Source organism: Eurosta solidaginis, chromosome 2 (assembly GCF_040869045.1).
Source record: "Eurosta solidaginis isolate ZX-2024a chromosome 2, ASM4086904v1, whole genome shotgun sequence".
NCBI lineage: Eukaryota > Metazoa > Arthropoda > Insecta > Diptera > Tephritidae > Eurosta > Eurosta solidaginis.
Genome location: NC_090320.1, coordinates 197,845,365 through 197,864,161, shown reverse-complemented (window position 1 = coordinate 197,864,161; position 18,797 = coordinate 197,845,365). Strand labels below are relative to the sequence as shown.

General features: G+C 37.2%; 1 protein-coding gene across 3 annotated transcripts in view; it reads right to left on the bottom strand.

Annotated features, from left to right (window-relative positions):
- The window catches only part of Eaat2 (Excitatory amino acid transporter 2), a 76,359-nt gene that overhangs the window by 30,649 nt on the left and 26,913 nt on the right, over positions 1-18,797 (bottom strand). The window contains exon 3 of one of the 3 annotated variants that reach the window (XM_067766859.1): positions 14,652-14,848. In XM_067766859.1, the coding sequence (XP_067622960.1) occupies positions 14,652-14,814 (163 nt within the window). In that variant the 5' untranslated portion in view covers positions 14,815-14,848. Of the gene's footprint in view, positions 1-14,651; positions 18,048-18,797 lie in introns of those variants that run through there. The other 2 variants (XM_067766858.1, XM_067766857.1) reach the window with 2 other exon arrangements.

Sequence of the window (18,797 nt, the reverse complement as noted above, 5' to 3'; positions counted from 1 at the left end):
CTCCGAGCATGACCATCGCCGAGTTCGATGACATGATATACGGGATCACCATTGAAGCACGAGGTAAACACCCGCTTTTAGTGTGTGGAGACTTCAATGCATGGTCATCTGTGTGGGGAAGTAGACGAACCAACGAAAGAGGGAGAGTTCTACTCGAAAGTCTTACTTCTTTGAGGCTAGAACTCCTAAATGAACCAGGGATATATACCTTCGATACAGGTACCAGACGATCCATTATAGATCTCACCTTCGCTAGCAGCGAAATAGCAAGACGAGCAAAATGGTCCATAAGCAACGTCTACACACACAGCGACCATAAAGCTATTAGCGTAGAGCTGCTCGAAACTCCACGAACGGTAGCAGCAAGACATCGACAAAGTAGGAAATGGAAACAGCACCTTTTCGACCCACAAATATTTGACATTATCTGGAAGGACGCCATAGTACGAGAATCGCATGCGGAAGACCAGTCGGTTCAAATCACTAAGTTGCTATGTATGGCATGTGATGCTGCCATGCCCAGAAGTCGCGGAAAAGCACAGCGCACTCCGGTATATTGGTGGAATGACGAAATTGCGGAAGAGCGTAGAAAATGCCACAAAGCACGAAGAATAGCGCAGAGGGCACGCTCATCACCACGATATGCAGAGCTACACAGCACCTATGTCGCACAAAGAAAGGCACTTAAAAATGCCATAAAAAAGAGCAAGAAGTTATGCTTTAGGGAACTGCTGGATAATGTCGACCTAGATCCTTGGGGATCAGCCTACAGAACTGTGATGGCCAAAGTTAAAGGACCGATATCACAGCAACCTACGTGCCCGATACTGATGAATATTATTGTTGAAACACTTTTCCCGGCGCAAGATCGCTGGACTTATCCAAGCGAGGATCTAGAAAGTACGGAAATTCCGCAAATTACAGAGCAAGAGGTGCTGGACGCTGCAAAAAGAGTTGCTGATAACAAATCCCCAGGACCCGACGAAGTACCAAACATAGCCCTTAAAGCCGCGATTACAACTAGGGCTACATTATTTACTGATCTTTTTAATGCCTGTATGCAAGAAGGCGTGTTCCCTCGCCCGTGGAAACGACAAAGACTTGTCCTATTGCTGAAACGTGGTAAACAGCCGGACCAACCATCCTCATATAGGCCCCTTTGTATGCTGGATTCCCTAGGGAAGATTTTCGAGCGTATAATTAGTGAGCGCCTACAGCTGACTCTAGAAAGACCAGGCGGCTTATCGAATAGTCAATATGGATTTCGCAAATCAAGATCCACCGTAGATGCAATACAAACAGTCGTCAATATAGCTAGAGAAGCTATCTCTGGAGGCCAAAATAAAAGGAAGTTCTGTGCACTGATTATGTTGGACATCAAGAATGCTTTTAACACTGCGAACTGGATGCAGATAATGGCAGCGCTGCAAAGCTTCGGCACTCCAGCTTACTTACGCAGAATTACAGGTAGCTATTTTAAAGACAGAGTACTTCTTTTTGACACGGATCAAGGAGCTAAAGAGTACAAAATCACAGGAGGCGTCCCACAGGGATCTGTTCTCGGTCCAACGCTTTGAAATGTAATGTATGACGGGGTGCTAAAGATTGATCTACCAGAAAACACGCAAATTGTGGGATATGCTGATGATATTGCAGTGGTAGTAGTGGCCAAGAAACTGGACCTGCTTCAAGCATTATGTAATGACGCCGTATCAAGAATAAAGGAATGGCTGACCAATACAGGACTGGAATTGGCTAGCCAAAAGACGGAAGTGGTATTAGTAAGCTCCAAACGGTCGGCGAACGAGTTAGTCTTAACTGTCGGGGATCATCAAATCACCTCAAAGGATTCCTTAAAATACTTAGGAGTGCACATTGACTCTAAGTTAACTTTCAAAGAGCACTTCAGAGCGGTGGGGGAGAAAATTACCAAAGTTAATGGATCACTTATGCGAATAATGCCTAACATTGGTGGTCCGAGCGAAGCTATACGTCAGCTATTGTCCACAGTAACCAGCTCAATAATACTATACGCAGCACCAGTGTGGTATGGATCTAAACAGACCCATCAAAAATATATATTAGCAGCGTACCGACTTGCTTCTTTAAGAATAGCAAGTGCTTATCGGACGGTGTCCGACGACGCGATCCTGGTTCTAACCCGGAAAATCCCAGTGGACTTACTGGCAAGCGAAATGGCCGATCTGTATAACACTAATATCGAGCGACCATCTGAAGAAGACAAGAAAAGAGCAAGGACACAAACAATAGCTAAGTGGCAAGAACGGTGGGAGGCCTCGGAGAAAGGGCGTTGGACTTTCACACTAGTTTGGAACGTAGCTCAATGGAATGAGCGGAAGCACGGCGAACTGAACTACCATCTCACGCAGATAATGAGTGGACATGGCGGTTTCAAAGAGTATTTATGGAAGCGTAGGATAGAGGAAGATCCTCATTGCCCAATGTGTACCACAGAGTTAGAAAACGCAGAACACGTCATGTTCTACTGCCCCCGTTTCCACGAAGAAAGACTCACCTTGCATGGAGTCTTTGGGGAGGAACCTACCACGAGAAATTTAGTTTCACATATGTGCAGCAGGAAAGAATGCTGGACTGCAGTGAGCAAAATGGCATTTATAGTAATGACACGCCTGATGGATGCTGAGAGGGAGCGCAGAGAAATGCGCATGCGAAGCTGTAGCGATTAAATGGACATTCAGAGCAAATAGCGGGAACCTGGACGCAGGGACAACAGTAGGCTCTTAAAAAATGAGAAATATGGAACGCCACCCTGAAGTAATGCGAAAGTGGTGCCGGGGTGGGCGACGGTTCCAGAACGGGGCTGTTTTTTAGTCTACGGACACACGGTTGCTGCGACGGCAGTAATTATGGTGCATTAGGCATTTTTCAGCCTCCCCGCAAAAAAAAGAAAAAAACCTAAAAAGCAAACCATCTTATTATATTCATATCATAAAGCACTCGCATGCCATTTCAGTCAACTATTTTCAGAAAATGTATGTCATTATTTCAATATTTAAATATTGCATGTATGTATGCAGCTAAATTCATTTCGAACAAAAGAGGAAGAAAAAACATTGCCGAGTAAACCAAAAAAGTAAAACGAGCAGCTCAAACTAGGCCAAAAAGCTCAAGGTCATTTAGTTTGTTACCATCGTAAGTGGTTTGTTATTTTTTCCTCATGTTTTCACAACATTACTGAACTTGACAGCCACTCAAGTGCATTGTTAAGGAAAAACCAACAAACCGAGGAATAATGAAGTGCGAGGCGGCCGATAAAAGATAATGCATTTAATAGGCAATTATATTATAAGAACCCCTATGTATGTATATGTGTATGTACATATGCATGTAAATAGCACGACAAACCCGAGCAACAATCGAAAATGGTAGCGAATCTTGATGCTAGGATGGGCGCTTATTTATATGAAAAGTCAAAATGAGAATATAACGAGCTAATTAAAATGTTATAAAACATTTGAATAGCACCTTAGCATCAAAGAGCAAATACGCCGCGAGCTTTATGCGTTCGTAGTCCTACGCAGGTTAAAAATTAATTCAATTATGGCGATTTTTGCAACTTGAGGTTGATGATATTACAATTTTACAACCGGCACAGATGAGCGTGTTTAATATACATTAATTATTTAGATCACTCTTGTCCCTTTGGATATCAAATGCAAATAATTTGAAAATAGCTAACACCTGTACCTGACAAACGAATAAAAAATTTGGTGTATCAGAAGCAAGGCTAATTCAGTTACAGGTGGTATTATCCCATCATCGGTTATGCATTTGCTACGTCACGGCAAATATGTAACATCAAAAGCATTAGTCAATATTTTCAACATTGAATAGCAAATCGGCAACTGTCAATACGAAACAAAATTTGAAAATAAAAATTTCAATACTAAATAAGTTGCTGACAATCCGTACCTTAAATTTGCTTTGCAACGTTTCCAATATCCAATGCACAAAACTCTGAACAGCATGAATGTGTAATTGCTTTTTACACAAACCTCCTAACAAAAGTAAAGTTTTTAATATTAGCCTTTTGACGACAGCTATTTAATTCAAACCACGCTTCTTTTTGTACCTCCGCCGACGTTTATTGGCGTGTTTTAACTACCGACCCTCTTGTTCAGCAATAGTACTGTAGCCTTTTGTAAGTGCAAAATCCCATCAAATTGTACTTAAAATAAAAATACATGTAAGGCGCGATAACCTTCGAAGAGATTTTAGGCCGAGCTTCTCTTCCAATTTGCGTCATGCTTCTCTTGATTTTACCTACAAATTGACCAGCATGAGTTTTCACTGAGAGCTTTCCATGGCAGAAATACACTCAGAGCGCTTGCCAAACACTGCCGAGGGGCAATCCCGCTTAGAAAAACTTCTTCTAATTGAAAAAACTTATTTCTAAAATTTTTATGTTGCTTTGCCCGGGGTGTGAACCCAGGGTATACGGTGTGGAAGGCGGAGCACGCTACCATCACACCAAATTTTACTTACTTACTTAATTGGCGCTCAACCATTTAAACGGCTATGGCCGTCTAACAAGACGCGCCAGGCGCTTCTTCGTTCTGCCAACTGGCGCCACTTGTTCACACCATAGGAGTTTAAATCGTTTTACACCTGGTCCTTCGGTACTCGCCTTAGCCAACGCGTAAATGACCATAAATCTTTCGAAAAACTTTTCTCTCGAACACTACCAAAGCTGCTTCATCTGATGTTGTCATGGTCCATGCTTGCGTAGCATTTATTGGCAAGAGTGATTCATCGCTGGATTTCAGAGCTGATGTTGTTGCTATTGTTAAAGCTGGTTCCCAAATAAACGAAGTCTTTTACTGTTTCGAAATTATGGCTGACAGCAATAGCGTGGTTGCCAAGGCGCATATGCGCTAACTCTTTGCTCGATGACAGCTCGTTAGTTTGATAATTTGTTTTTAGTTTTTAAGTAAAATTTAATGGTGTGAAAAAACACTAAAAAGTGTGAAAATAACTGGCACCCTATTATGTGAGTGCTGGCAACTCTCATAGTACTAATCCAGATTGTTCCAATGATAAATAATCGTGATCCAGAGCTAAATGGCTCATTGGACGCCTTAAATATTTTGTTTCGATAAATTTTAAAATAATCTACCGAAGCTTGTGGAAATATTGTCATTGTAGGTGCACCATCTGTGCAAAAGGAGTTACCGAAATATGAACGTATTGCAATGACACAGGGTGTCAAATATTAGCTCTTTTCCTTGCTATTTTTATACTCAGTTGAGCAGAGCTCACAGAGTATATTAACTTTGATTGGATAACGGTTGGTTGTACATATATAAAGGAATCGAGATAGATATAGACTTCTATATATCAAAATAATCAGGATCGAAAAAAATTTGATTGAGCCATGTCCGTCCGTCCGTCCGTTAACACGATAACTTGAGTAAATTTTGAGGTATCTTGATGAAATTTGGTATGCAGGTTCCTGAGTACACATCTAAAAAAATTAAAAAAAATAAATGTGAGGCGCGATAACCTCCGAAGAGATCTAAGGCCGAGCTTCTCTTCCAATTTGCGTCGTGCTCCTCTTGATTTTTCCCTACAAATTGGCCGGACGGGACCTACATATTTTAAGCCGACTCCGAACGGCATCTGCAAGGCAGATGAGTTTTCACTGAGAGTACACATCTCAGATCGCTATTTAAAATGAACGATATCGGACTATAACCACGCCCACTTTTTCGATATCGAAAATTTCGAAAAACCGAAAAAGTGCGATAATTCATTACAAAAGACAGCTAAAGCGACGAAACTTGGTAGATGAGTTGAACTTATGACGCAGAATAGAAAATTAGTAAAATTTTGGACAATGGGCGTGGCACCGCCCACTTTTAAAAGAAGGTAATTTAAAAGTTTTGCAAGCTGTAATTTGGCAGTCGTTGAAGATATCTTGATGAAATTTTGCAGGAACGTTACTTCTATTACTATATGTACGCCTAATAAAAATTAGCAAAATCGGAGAAGGACCACGCCCACTTTTAAAAAAAAAATTTTTTTAAAGTAAAATTTTAACAAAAAATTTAATATCTTTACAGTATATAAGTAAATTATGTCAACATTCAACTCCAGTAATGATATGGTGCAACAAAATACAAAAATAAAAGAAAATTTCAAAATGGGCGTTGCTCCGCCCTTTTTCATTTAATTTGTCTAGGATACTTTTAACGCCATAAGTCGAACAAAAATTAACCAATCCTTTTGAAATTTGGTAGGGGCATAGATTTTATGACATTAACTGTTTTCTGTCAAAATGGGCGAAATCGGTTGATGCCACGCCCAGTTTTTATACACAGGCGTCCGTCTGTCCTTCCGCATGGCCGTTAACACGATAACTTGGGCAAAAATCGGCATATCTTTAATGAACTTAGTTCACGTGCTTACTTGAACTCACTTTATCTTGGTATGAAAAATTAACGAAATCCGACTATGACCACGCCCACTTTTTCGATATCGAAAATTACGAAAAATGAAAAAATGCCATAATTCTATACCAAATACGAAAAAAAGCATGAAACATGGTAAGGTAATTGGATTGTTTTATTGACGCGAAATATAACTTTAGAAAAAACTTTATAAAATGGTTGTGACACCTACCATATTAAGTAGAAGAAAATGAAAAAGTTCTACAGGGCGAAATAAAAAACCCTTAAAATCTTGGCAGGTATTACATATATAAATAAATTAGCTGTATCCAACAGATGATGTTCTGGGTCACCCTGGTCCACATTTTGGTCGATATCTGGAAAACGCCTTCACACCACTCCCTTTTAAAACTCTCATTAATACCTTTAATTTGATACCCATATCGTACAAACTCATTCTAGAGTCACCCCTGGTCCACCTTTATGGCAATATCTCGAAAAGGCGTCCACCTATAGAACTAAGCCCCACGCCCTTTTAAAATACTCATTAACACCTTTCATTTGATACCCATATCGTAAAAACATATTCTAAAGTCACCCCTGGTCCACCTTTATGGCGATATCTCGAAAAGGCGAACACCTATAGAACGAAGGCCCACTCCCTTTTAAAATACTCATTAACACCTTTCTTTTGATACCCATATTGTACAAACAAATTCTAGGGTCACCCCTGCTCCACCTTTATGGCGATATCTCGAAACGGCGTCCACATATGGAACTAAGGATTACTCCCTTTTAAAATACTCATAAACACCTTTCTTTTGATAACCATATTGTACAAACAAATTCTAGGGTTACCCCTGGTCCACCTTTATGGCGATATATCGAAACCGCGTCCACCTATGGAACTAAGGATTACTCCCTTTTAAAATACTCATTAGCACCTTTCATTTGATACCCATATCGTGCAAACGCGTTCTATAGTCACCCCTGGTCCACCTTTATGGCGATATCTCGAAAAGGCGACCACCTATACAACAACCACCACTCCCTTTTAAAACCCTTATTAATACCTTTAATTTGATACCCATATCGTACAAACATATTCTAGAGTCACCCCTGGTCCACCTTTAGGGCGATATTTCGAAACGGCGTCCACCTATAGAACTAAAGCCCACTCCCTTTTAAAATACTCATTAACACCTTTCGTTTGATGCCCATATTGTACAAACAAATTCTAGGGTCACCCCTGGTCCACCTTATGGCGATATCTCGAAACGGCGTCCACCTATGGAACTAAGGATTACTCCCTTTTAAAATACTCATTAACACCTTTTTTTTGATACCCATATTGTACAAACAAATTCTAGGGTCACCCCTGGTCCACCTTTGTGGCGATATCTCGAAATGGCGTCCACCTATGGAACTAAGGATTACTCCCTTTTAAAATACTCATTAACACCTTTCATTTGAAACCCATATCGTACAAACGCATTCTAGAGTCAACCCTGATCCACCTTTATGGCTATATCCCTAAATGGCATCCACCTATAGAACTATGGCCCACTCCCTCATAAAATACTCTTTAACGCCTTTCATTTGATACACATTCCAGGGTTTCCCTCGGTTCATTTTCCTACATGGTTATTTTCCCTTATGTTGTCACCATAGCTCTCAACTGAGTATGTAATGTTCGGTTACACCCGAACTTAACCTTCCTTACTTGTTTTCAATAAATATTTAGACCACGAAATATCAACGTACAAGAAAATTTTAGATGATTCTTAAGGCTCAAAGACATTCGACAAAGACACATCAAACTCAAAAAGGAAATACCAAATTCGAAAAACTAGATATAATTGAAAATTTATTAAAATCAATTGAAAACAGAATCAATTCAAGGGATAAAAAGAAATAAAGTGACAACGCCAGCAAAAAGTAAGTTTTTGAGCTCTTTTTTTGTTACTTTGGCGTTCCCGTGGCGTTGCCGTTGGATTAGGAATATACCCATTAAGGTGTGTGTATTTAAAGTCAGCTATTGACTAAACGTAAGTGCCAAAACGACGCATAAGTCGAATGTATTTGGGGATTTATAATAGGTGTATTTTTTTTTTCAAGCGAGCTTGAAGAAAACGCTTCAACTAGCTAACCAGTTTCATTATGCCAAAACCATACAGATGGTGGAGGTTTATCAGCTAATTGTTACTTTTTTTCGCTGCTATGACATTTCTACTTCTAGCGCAGTATGTTTTTGACACTCAACCAGAGAATTGCAAAAACAAAATACATGAAATGCGTGTGTTTGTTTGTATGTATGTCACCCTGCCGCCACGCTATTATTTTGTTGTTTTTGTTTATCTGTACATTCGTATGTTCTTTTCATTCGCTCGTTCACAATAGTGCCCTATTTTTGCATATGCAACACTATACAACACTATTAATCAGGTCGACAATTACCTAAGCGGTTTCAACATGCAATTCGGTAAGCTAGCTAGTGTTTTAATTGTACTAGTTAGCAACGAAATGCAGCTAATACTTTTATATGAGCCTGCTTCGATTTTTTTAGTTTTGCTTACAATAAAGTCAAATTATTTCCCTACACAATTATTAAAGTCACTTTGTGGAGCGATGCGAATTTGTCTGCGTTTTTTCGCTTTGAAGCTTATGGCATCCTAGCGCTTTAGTTGTGCAAAGTCAACTTTTATATTTTTTGGAGCTTTGAAACTTATCGCGATGGTTCTCATAAGCTTCAAAGCGAAAAAAAGGCAGACAAATTCACATCGCTCCACAAAGTGCCTTAAATAGTATTGTACCTGAACAATTGGGTTTTATTATGAGCAACACTTAAGAAACTCAAAGCAAGTTCAAATAGCAAAAAGTTCCACAAATTGATATATTTTTGTTTATAACTGTTTTTTTATGGAAAAGATAATATAGGTTACGTAAGATTGAAGTGGAAGCCCTATTGCACACACACGCTAGTGACCCATTGCTATACACGAAAATACAACATTACCTTTCCTCTTCGAACCATTTTGAGAACCTATTAAAGGCTACCAAGTCCTTAATGTCATACTCGAAGACCTGGCGCAGATAATATATAAACGAAGCTCGCACAAAACGCTGACTCGTGCCAAGAAGTTGCAGATGAGGTGAACCTTCGTTTCCTTCTGCTCTTGCTGTTGTTGTAGCGATAAGGACACTCCCCGAAGGCCTTGGGGAGTGTTATCGATGTTGGTGGTTCTTTTGCGGCTGTAGATTCGGTAAGTTCCGGTAACAAGCGCCATAAAGGTACTAGCCCGACCATCTCGGGAACGATTTGGTATGACCCCATGCAACCTTCTAGGCTATACCGCCCTCCCACCCCCTAGATCCATCAGAAGTTCGGGGTTGCCAGAGGCTCGGCTGTTAATGAAACAGGAATCGCCACGGGTAGGTGAGGTTGACAATTGGGTTGGAGAAGCTATATATTGTGCTGGCAACTCCTTGAATCAATTTGGTATTTTAGTCCCCTCTTGCTACAGGCATACCTACAGCGGGTATATCATAAGCCCCTAACCCGCTGGGACTATCATTTCCTCCTCTTTACCCTCCATGCAACTCCTGCAGCACCGACGATAAGGCGCTCCAAGCCTTTCTGCATGCCTACCTATAAGGCCGCGGCCAATAAATCACAAAATAATTAGCACCTACGAGAGTGTTAACGTGACGAGATCTTTTAGGATCCTATTACGGGCACATTTGCTTATACATCCGACACCCCGGTATTAGCCGGCATCTTTCGTCGGCTTGACTGTAGATGCGCTTTTTTGGCATCAGCTAGAATGTGGCAAGGGGCATACCTTAGCGTTCTTTGTCGAAAAGAATTTTCCTGGTCGTACCCTTCCTAGCAAGTTCGTTTGCAAAGTAGTTTTCATATATTTCATCATTTCATGTTATATTTGAGACCATAGTGATATATCAAGACCTTTGAACGAAAAATTAAAATAACTCGAGGTTAAAGGCAGACCACAAAAATGTTTAAATATTACGCTGTCACATAGTAGTCTGTACATTTTACTAGACTCATGTGAATATAGAGCACACCGGGTTTTCGCGTTTTCTGAATATTGTAATTTTTTCAGTTGATCGCTGTTCTTATCTAGGTGGGCGATATGTATTGCGGCATGCTGATTCTGAATTCTTAGTAAGATTTACCAATACACCCGTAAAATCTTGAGATATTTGCCGGAAATTCATAAATATAATAATTGCGGCAATGAAAATAAAACTACAAATTTACAATTAAATTAAGGATGTTTCAAGAGTATTAAGATCTTCTAAATAAGAACATAAGATATGCATTTGTATTCGAACTCTTACATCCGATTTGACTATATTTTTTTTAATGAAAGTTCAGATAAATTCTTGCATTTTCGTATCTAATTTTTTATCGCCAAGTAATTCAGGATTCTGCGTATTCTAATCTATATATAAATAGGCAAGTTGGAACTTCGCGCCTATTTTACGGCCAAACTAAAAGTTTTGGTTAAAAACAATATGTGACGATATGTGTTCTTAAGGAGCAGTGCAGGTAATTAAACAAAATTTCAAAGAAATTGATTATAGCGCTAAAATTTGAATTTAAAAATGGCACCACTACAATTGCCAAACACGTTTTTATACTCAGTTGAGCAGAGGTCACAGAGTATATTAACTTTGATTGGATAACGGTTGGTTGTACAGGTATAAAGGAATCGAGCTAGATATAGACTTCCATATATCAAAATCATCAGTATCGAAAAAAAATTTGATTGAGCCATGTCCGTCCGTCCGTCCGGCCTTTAACACGATAACTTGAGTAAATTTTGACATATCTTGATGAAATTTGTTATGTAGGTTCCTGGGCACTCATCTCAGATCGCTATTTAAAATGAAGAATATCGGACTATAACCAAGCCCATTTTTTCGATATCGAAAATTTCGAAAAACGGAAAAAGTGCGATAATTCATTACCAACGACGGACAAAGCGATGGAACTTGGTAGGTGAGGTGAACTTATGACGCAGAATAGAATACTAGTAAAATTTTGGATAATGGGCGTGGCACCGCCCACTTTTAAAAGAAGGTAATTTAAAAGTTTTGCAAGCTGTAATTTGGCAGTCGTTGAAGATATCATAATGAAATTTGGCAGGAACGTTACTACTGTTACTGTATGTATGCTTAATAAAAATTAGCAAAATCGGAGAACGACCACGCCCACTTTTAAAAAAAAATTTTAAAGGCAAGTTTTAACAAAAAATTTAATATCTTTACAGTATATACGTAAATTATGTCAACATTCAACTCCAGTAATGATATGGTGCAACAAAATACAAAAACAAAAGAAAATTTCAAAATTGGCGTGGCTCCGCCCTTTTTCATTTCATTTGTCTAGGATACTTTTAATGGCATAAGTCGAACAAACATTTACCAATCCTTGTGAAATTTGGTAGGGGCTTTGACTCTAGGACGATAACTGTTTTCTGTGAAAAAAGGCGAAATCGGTTGAAGCCACGCCCAGTTTTTATACACAGTCGACCGTCTGTCCTTCCGCTCGGCCGTTAACACGATAACTTGAACAAAAATCGATATATCTTTACTAAACTCAGTTCACGTACTTATCTGAACTCACTATGTATTGGTATAAAAAATGGCGGAAATCCGACTATGATCACGGCCACTTTTTCGATATCGAAAATTACGAAAAATGAAAAAAATGCCATAATTCTATACCAAATACGAAAAAAGGGATGAAACATGGTAACTGGATTGGTTTATTGACGTAAAATATAACTTTAGAAAAAAAACTTTGTAAAATGGGTGTGACACCTACCATACTAAGTAGAAGAAAATGAAAAATTTCTGAAGGGCGAAATCAAAAGCCCTTGGAATTTTGGCAGGAATACTATCAATAAATTAACGGTACCCGACAGATGATGTTCTGGGTCACCGTTGTCCACATTTTGGTCGATAACGAGAAAACGCCTTCACATATACAACTACCACCACTCCTTTTAAAACCCTTTATTCCTTTAATTTGATACCCATATCGTACAAACACATTCTAGAGTCACCCCTGGTCCACCTTTAGGGAGATATCTTGAAAAGGAGTCCACGTATAGAACTAAGGCCCACTCCCTTTTAAAATACTCATTAAAACCTTTCATTTGATACTCATATCGTACAAAAAAATTCTAGAGTCAGCCCTGGTCCACCTTTATGGCGATATCCCTAAATGGCGTCCATCTATAGAACTATGGCCCACTCCCTCTTTAAATACTCTTTAATATCTTCTATTTGATACACATGTCATACAAGCACATTCCAGGGTTACCCTAGGTTCATTTTCTTACATGGTGATTTTCCCTTCGTCTCCATGGCTCTCAACTGAGTATGTAATGATCGGTTACACCCGCAAGCCAAAAGGAAGGCTTACTTGTTAATCTATGAGGGTGATCAAACTCACGTGTGTTCAATGTTGAGGCATTGAAAAAATCATCATGCGGTCTGCAAACGAATTAAGATTTGATCTCGCGACCAAATGAAGGAACAGTGTGTAAATAGTTGTTTTCTTGGAAGCATAGCGCAAGGGTCCAGGGGCTGAAACTATTCCTTTATAATATAAGTCCTTGCAAATTTATTAATTTTGGACTTTAAATATAAAAGTTTCGAAATAAAAGTTAAATCAAGACTTTTATTTTTTAAGGCCGAAATAAAAGTCCCGCTTGATAACAAAGAAACGGCATATCCGAATTAAAAAAACTTGGTATCAATCGATTCTCCTGGATTCCTAAAAATTTAAACTTTATGGACTTTTGAAAATTTCTGTTAATAATACTAGAAATTTATCATAAACAAACTAGATCGAAAATCTCGTAGTATAAATGGTGAACTTGCAGTGGATTTTTGCAATAAATTTCGTTCCAATACAACTATTAGAGTGCAAATTTGTAACCGCATTCTGCTACGATAGGAAAGCTTTCCAAAAAAACAAATGGTCGTAATCGGTCAGTAGCCACGCCCCTTTCTGTATATAGAAATTTCCGCACAGAACATGCGATATTTGAGTATCTAAAGAAGCCATTGGTCGATATATCGGTTTCAATCTGAAATCATCCTCAGGACTAGAAAAATACAAAATTACGAATAACAAACATTAGGCATTTGCAGAAAATCCATGGCCATAAAAGCTCATAATTTAAAAAATCATGTGTGCTGAACTGCCGGTTTCGAAGAGTCCTTAAATGATTCCGGAAAATGGCCCCAAAATGATATCTAAATAGTACCGAAATAATCCCGACGGGATCCCGGGCCCCAAATCATCCCAAATCATAACGTGGCTTCTTCAGATACTCAAATATCGCTTGTTCTGTGCGGAAATTTCTATATACAGAAAGGGGCGTGGCTACTGACCGATTACGAACATTTCTTTTTTTGGAAAGCTTTCCTATCACAGCAGAATGCGGTTTACCAATTTTCACTGTAATAGTTGTATTGGAACGAAATTTATTGCAAAAATCCACTGCAAGTTCACCATTTATACTACGAGATTTTCGATCTAGTTTGTTTATGATAAATTTCTAGTATTATTAACAGAAATTTTCAAACGTCCATAAGGTTTTAAATTTTAGGAATACAGGAGAATCGATTGATACCAAGTTTTTTTTAATTCGGATATGCCGTTTCTTTGTTATCAAGCGGGACTTTTATTTCGGCATTAAAAAATAAAAATACAGATTTTACTTTTATATGTGGACTTTTATGCAAAAAGTTCGAAAAATGAAAAGGATGCATGATTCGATATGATATTGCTATAGGGATACCTGTGAACTCAAACATTTTCACCTAGGACAATTTTTTGACCAGGACTTTTTCGACTCCAAAAAAAAATAATTATTATTTTTTGTCCCTGATTTATTCCTTTGGTTGGTTGCAAGAGCTTTCTCTACTATTCCATCTAGTACAAGTATTTGAAACACATTTTGAACTAAGATTTTCTGAAATCCAATTTCCTATTCTGAGTTCCTATTAACACATTGTTAAATCCAAATGCCTGTTCTTATATTCAAACTACATTTTCCGAAATCTGAAATAAAATTGCCTATTTCTGATTTCAATCTGGGAAAGGTGTAATTTCTTAGTATACTAATAATACATAGATACATATGTATATATATACATCTTTATATGTCTACTTACCCATAATAACTCCTAACAACACACCCGACAGCGTCACTAGCAACATTAGATTCTCACGCAGCCATTTCTCATAGCCAGTTAATTCACGTGGCGCTTCACTACGTTCAGTTGTCTTTGGTGGCAGCTCGGTACCATTGACGGTTGTACTGTTGGGCGGACCCATCTTCGCAAAGAGATAATCTGAAAAATTTTCAGATCTTTCCATTGTTTGCTTTAAGCTATGAGTCGCACTTGGCCACTCTAATACTTATATACTTAAAAAAGTATTTTTGCACCAGTTGTTGAGTGTAAATGTGTACAATTAATACCGGAAAGAGACAAATGAAACTGACGACCAAAAGTCTGTAAGTTTGCCAAGAGGCAAACAAACTAATACAGTAATGATTAAAGTGAGGAGGAATTGATAGCAAAAGTAATCAGTAATGGGTGTAATTTATTTCTTTATTTTATTTTTTTGGTTTTTATGTTTTTTTTTTCTAGGTTAGGCTATCCTTTTTTTACTTTTCTGCTTTTTTATGATGACGTGCTAGTAAGGGAATTGCTTATTAATCCATTGTAGAGCGAATTTATTTCTTATTTACTATTTCATATTTTTGTGGGTGTTTTATTTTTTTATGTTTATTTCCGTTTCTATTTAGTGCATTTTGTGCGTCATTGAACAGTCTATTGTTATTATTATTATTATTGTTAATACGTTAATTTTATTGGGGATAACACGTATATTAATTGCTTTTTAAATACTTGACGTTAAATTTAAGAATATTTATTAAGTAGTACGCCATTGATTAGGTTTTTCAGATGCGTTGTTGTTTTTTTTTTCTGATTTTCTTGATTTTATGGCTGATTGCTCGCTTTGCCTGTGTCTGCCGTTTTAGCCTTTGGCTACCGATGTGGTGTAGTCTTTTTAGGACGTGAATGCCGCCCTCTTGTAGAGGCAGTCTCGTCCGGTGCGTAGAATTGAGATTGGAATTTTAGTATTGGCTCCGTTGTTGTAGTTTGTTTAAAAACTTTTTTCAAAATTTGTTGCGTACGCGTTAATGGGCACTTGGAAAGAAAGTTTTTAAGCAAAAATATTTGCGCTCAGTTTAAATAGCGTATGTAGGCTTTGTAAAATTCGATTTACGGTAAAGTGGTAGAATAGTTTATATGAAAACTTTAAGTTATTGATTTTTTTTATTTGGCAGTTGTATTAAACGGTGAACCAAAATGCACCCAATTTCAAAATTAAAAGTGTCTTAATAAAGTCAGTACAAGTACTAAAAGAACACTAAAAATCCATATTCACTAAATGTACATTTAAATTTACTTATATGTATCTTTGCACCCGAATTGTCCGACGAAAAAATCGATTTTCAGTCTTTTTGCACACAATAAATCTGTGTCGTGTCAAGCCAAATGGCAATTTTTCCACTTTTCATATGAATTATGTATACACAAAAGGGCGTTGCACTTTCTTGGTGGCCTTCTACATTTGTTATTGATTTATTTTAAATGTAGTTTTAGCAAGAAAAAATTTTCTCTTGCAATGAATTGCACACAGATGCTTTATGCTTTATGTGCGAATATAATTTTTTTTTCACAAATATGTAATTTTCTAAAAAAATTGCAATCCGGAATCCCGTACACACGACCAATTCAAAATTCTCAAAACGAATAACTTTTCATGTTCTCTACGAGCCTTTTTATATGCGCAGCGCTCCTGGTAGGATAAACTCTCTGAAGTTATTGATGAGAGTGCAAGTGTTAAGCTTTTTAATGGAAAATTCATTGCAGATGCTCATTTTATAGCAAACAAACGCGCTCTCGCTGTCGTAGTAAAATACTTTTTGTGCTCATCTCACCGTATAATGAAATTGTTTCTACTCAATTATCATAACAGTACTTTTTACAAACATATTTTCAAATTAGAATTAATTGCTTTCATGTAATTAAATTAAACAAATTCGAAGTAATCATAAATTCTTTGCTCTCTATTTTCATTTATATCCATTCTATCATATCGAATTACATATCACACAAGCTCATAACCGTTACAATTGACGCAGTAAGCGTGGCACCTATTTTCTAACTGTTTATTGCTATTAGCATATCGGTAGTCGTAATATTAATGTCAGTTTTTCATTAACTTGACAATAATTTTTCCCTGAAGGGTAAAAGGAATACGAAACCATTTGTTAGAATTAATTGCATGGAAAGTTTTGAATTGTTTTGGTTAAGGATGTACAAGTACTTTCTATTGAAACAAGTATTTTATTGAAGGCGAAGTAGTTATGGATTATTAAAGTTGAATTATAGTGCAATAAATTAGAATATTTTTTTACACGGGCTAGCTCTTGAATATGTAAGGATGTTCTGATTAATAAAAACCCTTTTCGCCCGACATTCTCACTGCAATGATTAAATAAAATTTTTTATTGAAGTTATACTTCTTTAGCGTATTGTGCAATTTGCTTGAAACTCGGTATAGGAGTACTTTCGTGACTAGCCCACTCTTTTAGAAACTTTTCCAGGACCGACCTATCCCAAAAAAATCGTATTTATGATGCGATTCGCTTGAAAGGCGTTAAAGGGGTACCTCTTTGACAAATATAACATTTGAGAAACTTTTCTACATAAAACAGTTTATAGTGCGATTTGTTTGGAATTTTTTATAGAGGTACTTCCTGTTCCTTTCGGAAAGTGGACTAAGGTACGATATATTGTAATAAATCGTATTTATTGTGTAAACCCGGAGAGTATTCCTATAAAATCTTCCTCCGGAAAGTGGAACAGGGGCCGATCCATTCTATTAAATTCGAATCACTGTTCGATTAGCCTGAAAATTTTTTATTAATTTATTATAAGCCATTGTTAGCTGAAGTTCAGATTCCGTCATAGACGGAAGATGCTATGGTAGTAAACATAATTTAAAAATAATGTTACTCGATTACGTTGCGAATTTCTGCTACACTTAGTGTAAGAAAATAAAAATATATTTATTTTATTTTTCAAATTTAAACTTAATTGTATTGCCTTTGATTATCTTTTTCCAGTCATTTCATTATTTTATAGTTTTTAATTATATGAATTCAATTAAAAACTCTCACGCGGGTACATAAGTATACGCATGGAGTTGGTAATTAAGTGATATGAGAAGTTCTAAATCAAAGCGCAATAAGTGACTCATAACAAGTTCCTAAATTAATGAGGAAAAGTTACCAGTCTTAAATCTAGGCACATTATCAAATGATACTTATGCTATTATAGCAGGTATGGAAGAACACAGAAGTAGCCAAAAAATCAAATTTATCAGACAACTAGACGTTAAGGCAAATATGAGGTTGTTTGTAATTATTGCGTTTAGATCTAAGAAATGAATTTATTGCGTTTTGGTTTGGAGTTATTGGATTTTGTCCACTTTGGTGTGAACCGTATTTGCTATTTATAGAATATAATGTTTGGTGACATTATTTCTATTTTTGTTATATTGTATTCCAATATGAAGTATATGGTCCAGCTCATGCCTTGCTTGTGGGTAGTCCATTAAGTAATTTTTAAGTACTTTTTGGCAAGTTCTTGCCCACAGATGTTCCATGGAGTACTCTGAAGGAATATTCCGAGTTAAAGTAGGGAATCCTTGTCCAGGACACGTTTTGTAAATTGGACCACATAATTTCATGAAAAAAATTGAATTTTTCTATGGTAGTGCATAGCGATTTTGTTTAATATCCTGCTTAAGTCAATACAAAAAATTCGAAGTCTCAACCGAAAAAAAATTTAAGTGAGCATTGCTCATCCATTAATCGATTTATCCGACATTTTTCCTTGAAGTTATTTTGTACAGAAATGTATTGTATTGAGTTTTAACAAACTCATCTTTTGACCGCGTATGCAAAATACGTTTAAGCACTAGTGGCCGTGGCTACCAATGTGCCAAATATGAAAGGAACACTCAAAACGAACTTCCACAGAAGATAAATGAAGAAAATTTCCATGCATATTAGATAAGTGTCTCTTATGTTTTTTAGAAAAATTTTACAATTTTCTTTATTATGTATAGAATTGGTATCTATGTCAAAGATTTACAGAGCTTCGATTGCTTTTGGGGAACTCTCTCCAAATAATCCAAGCATTTACGGCTGTCATCATCATCAAACGATAGAAACC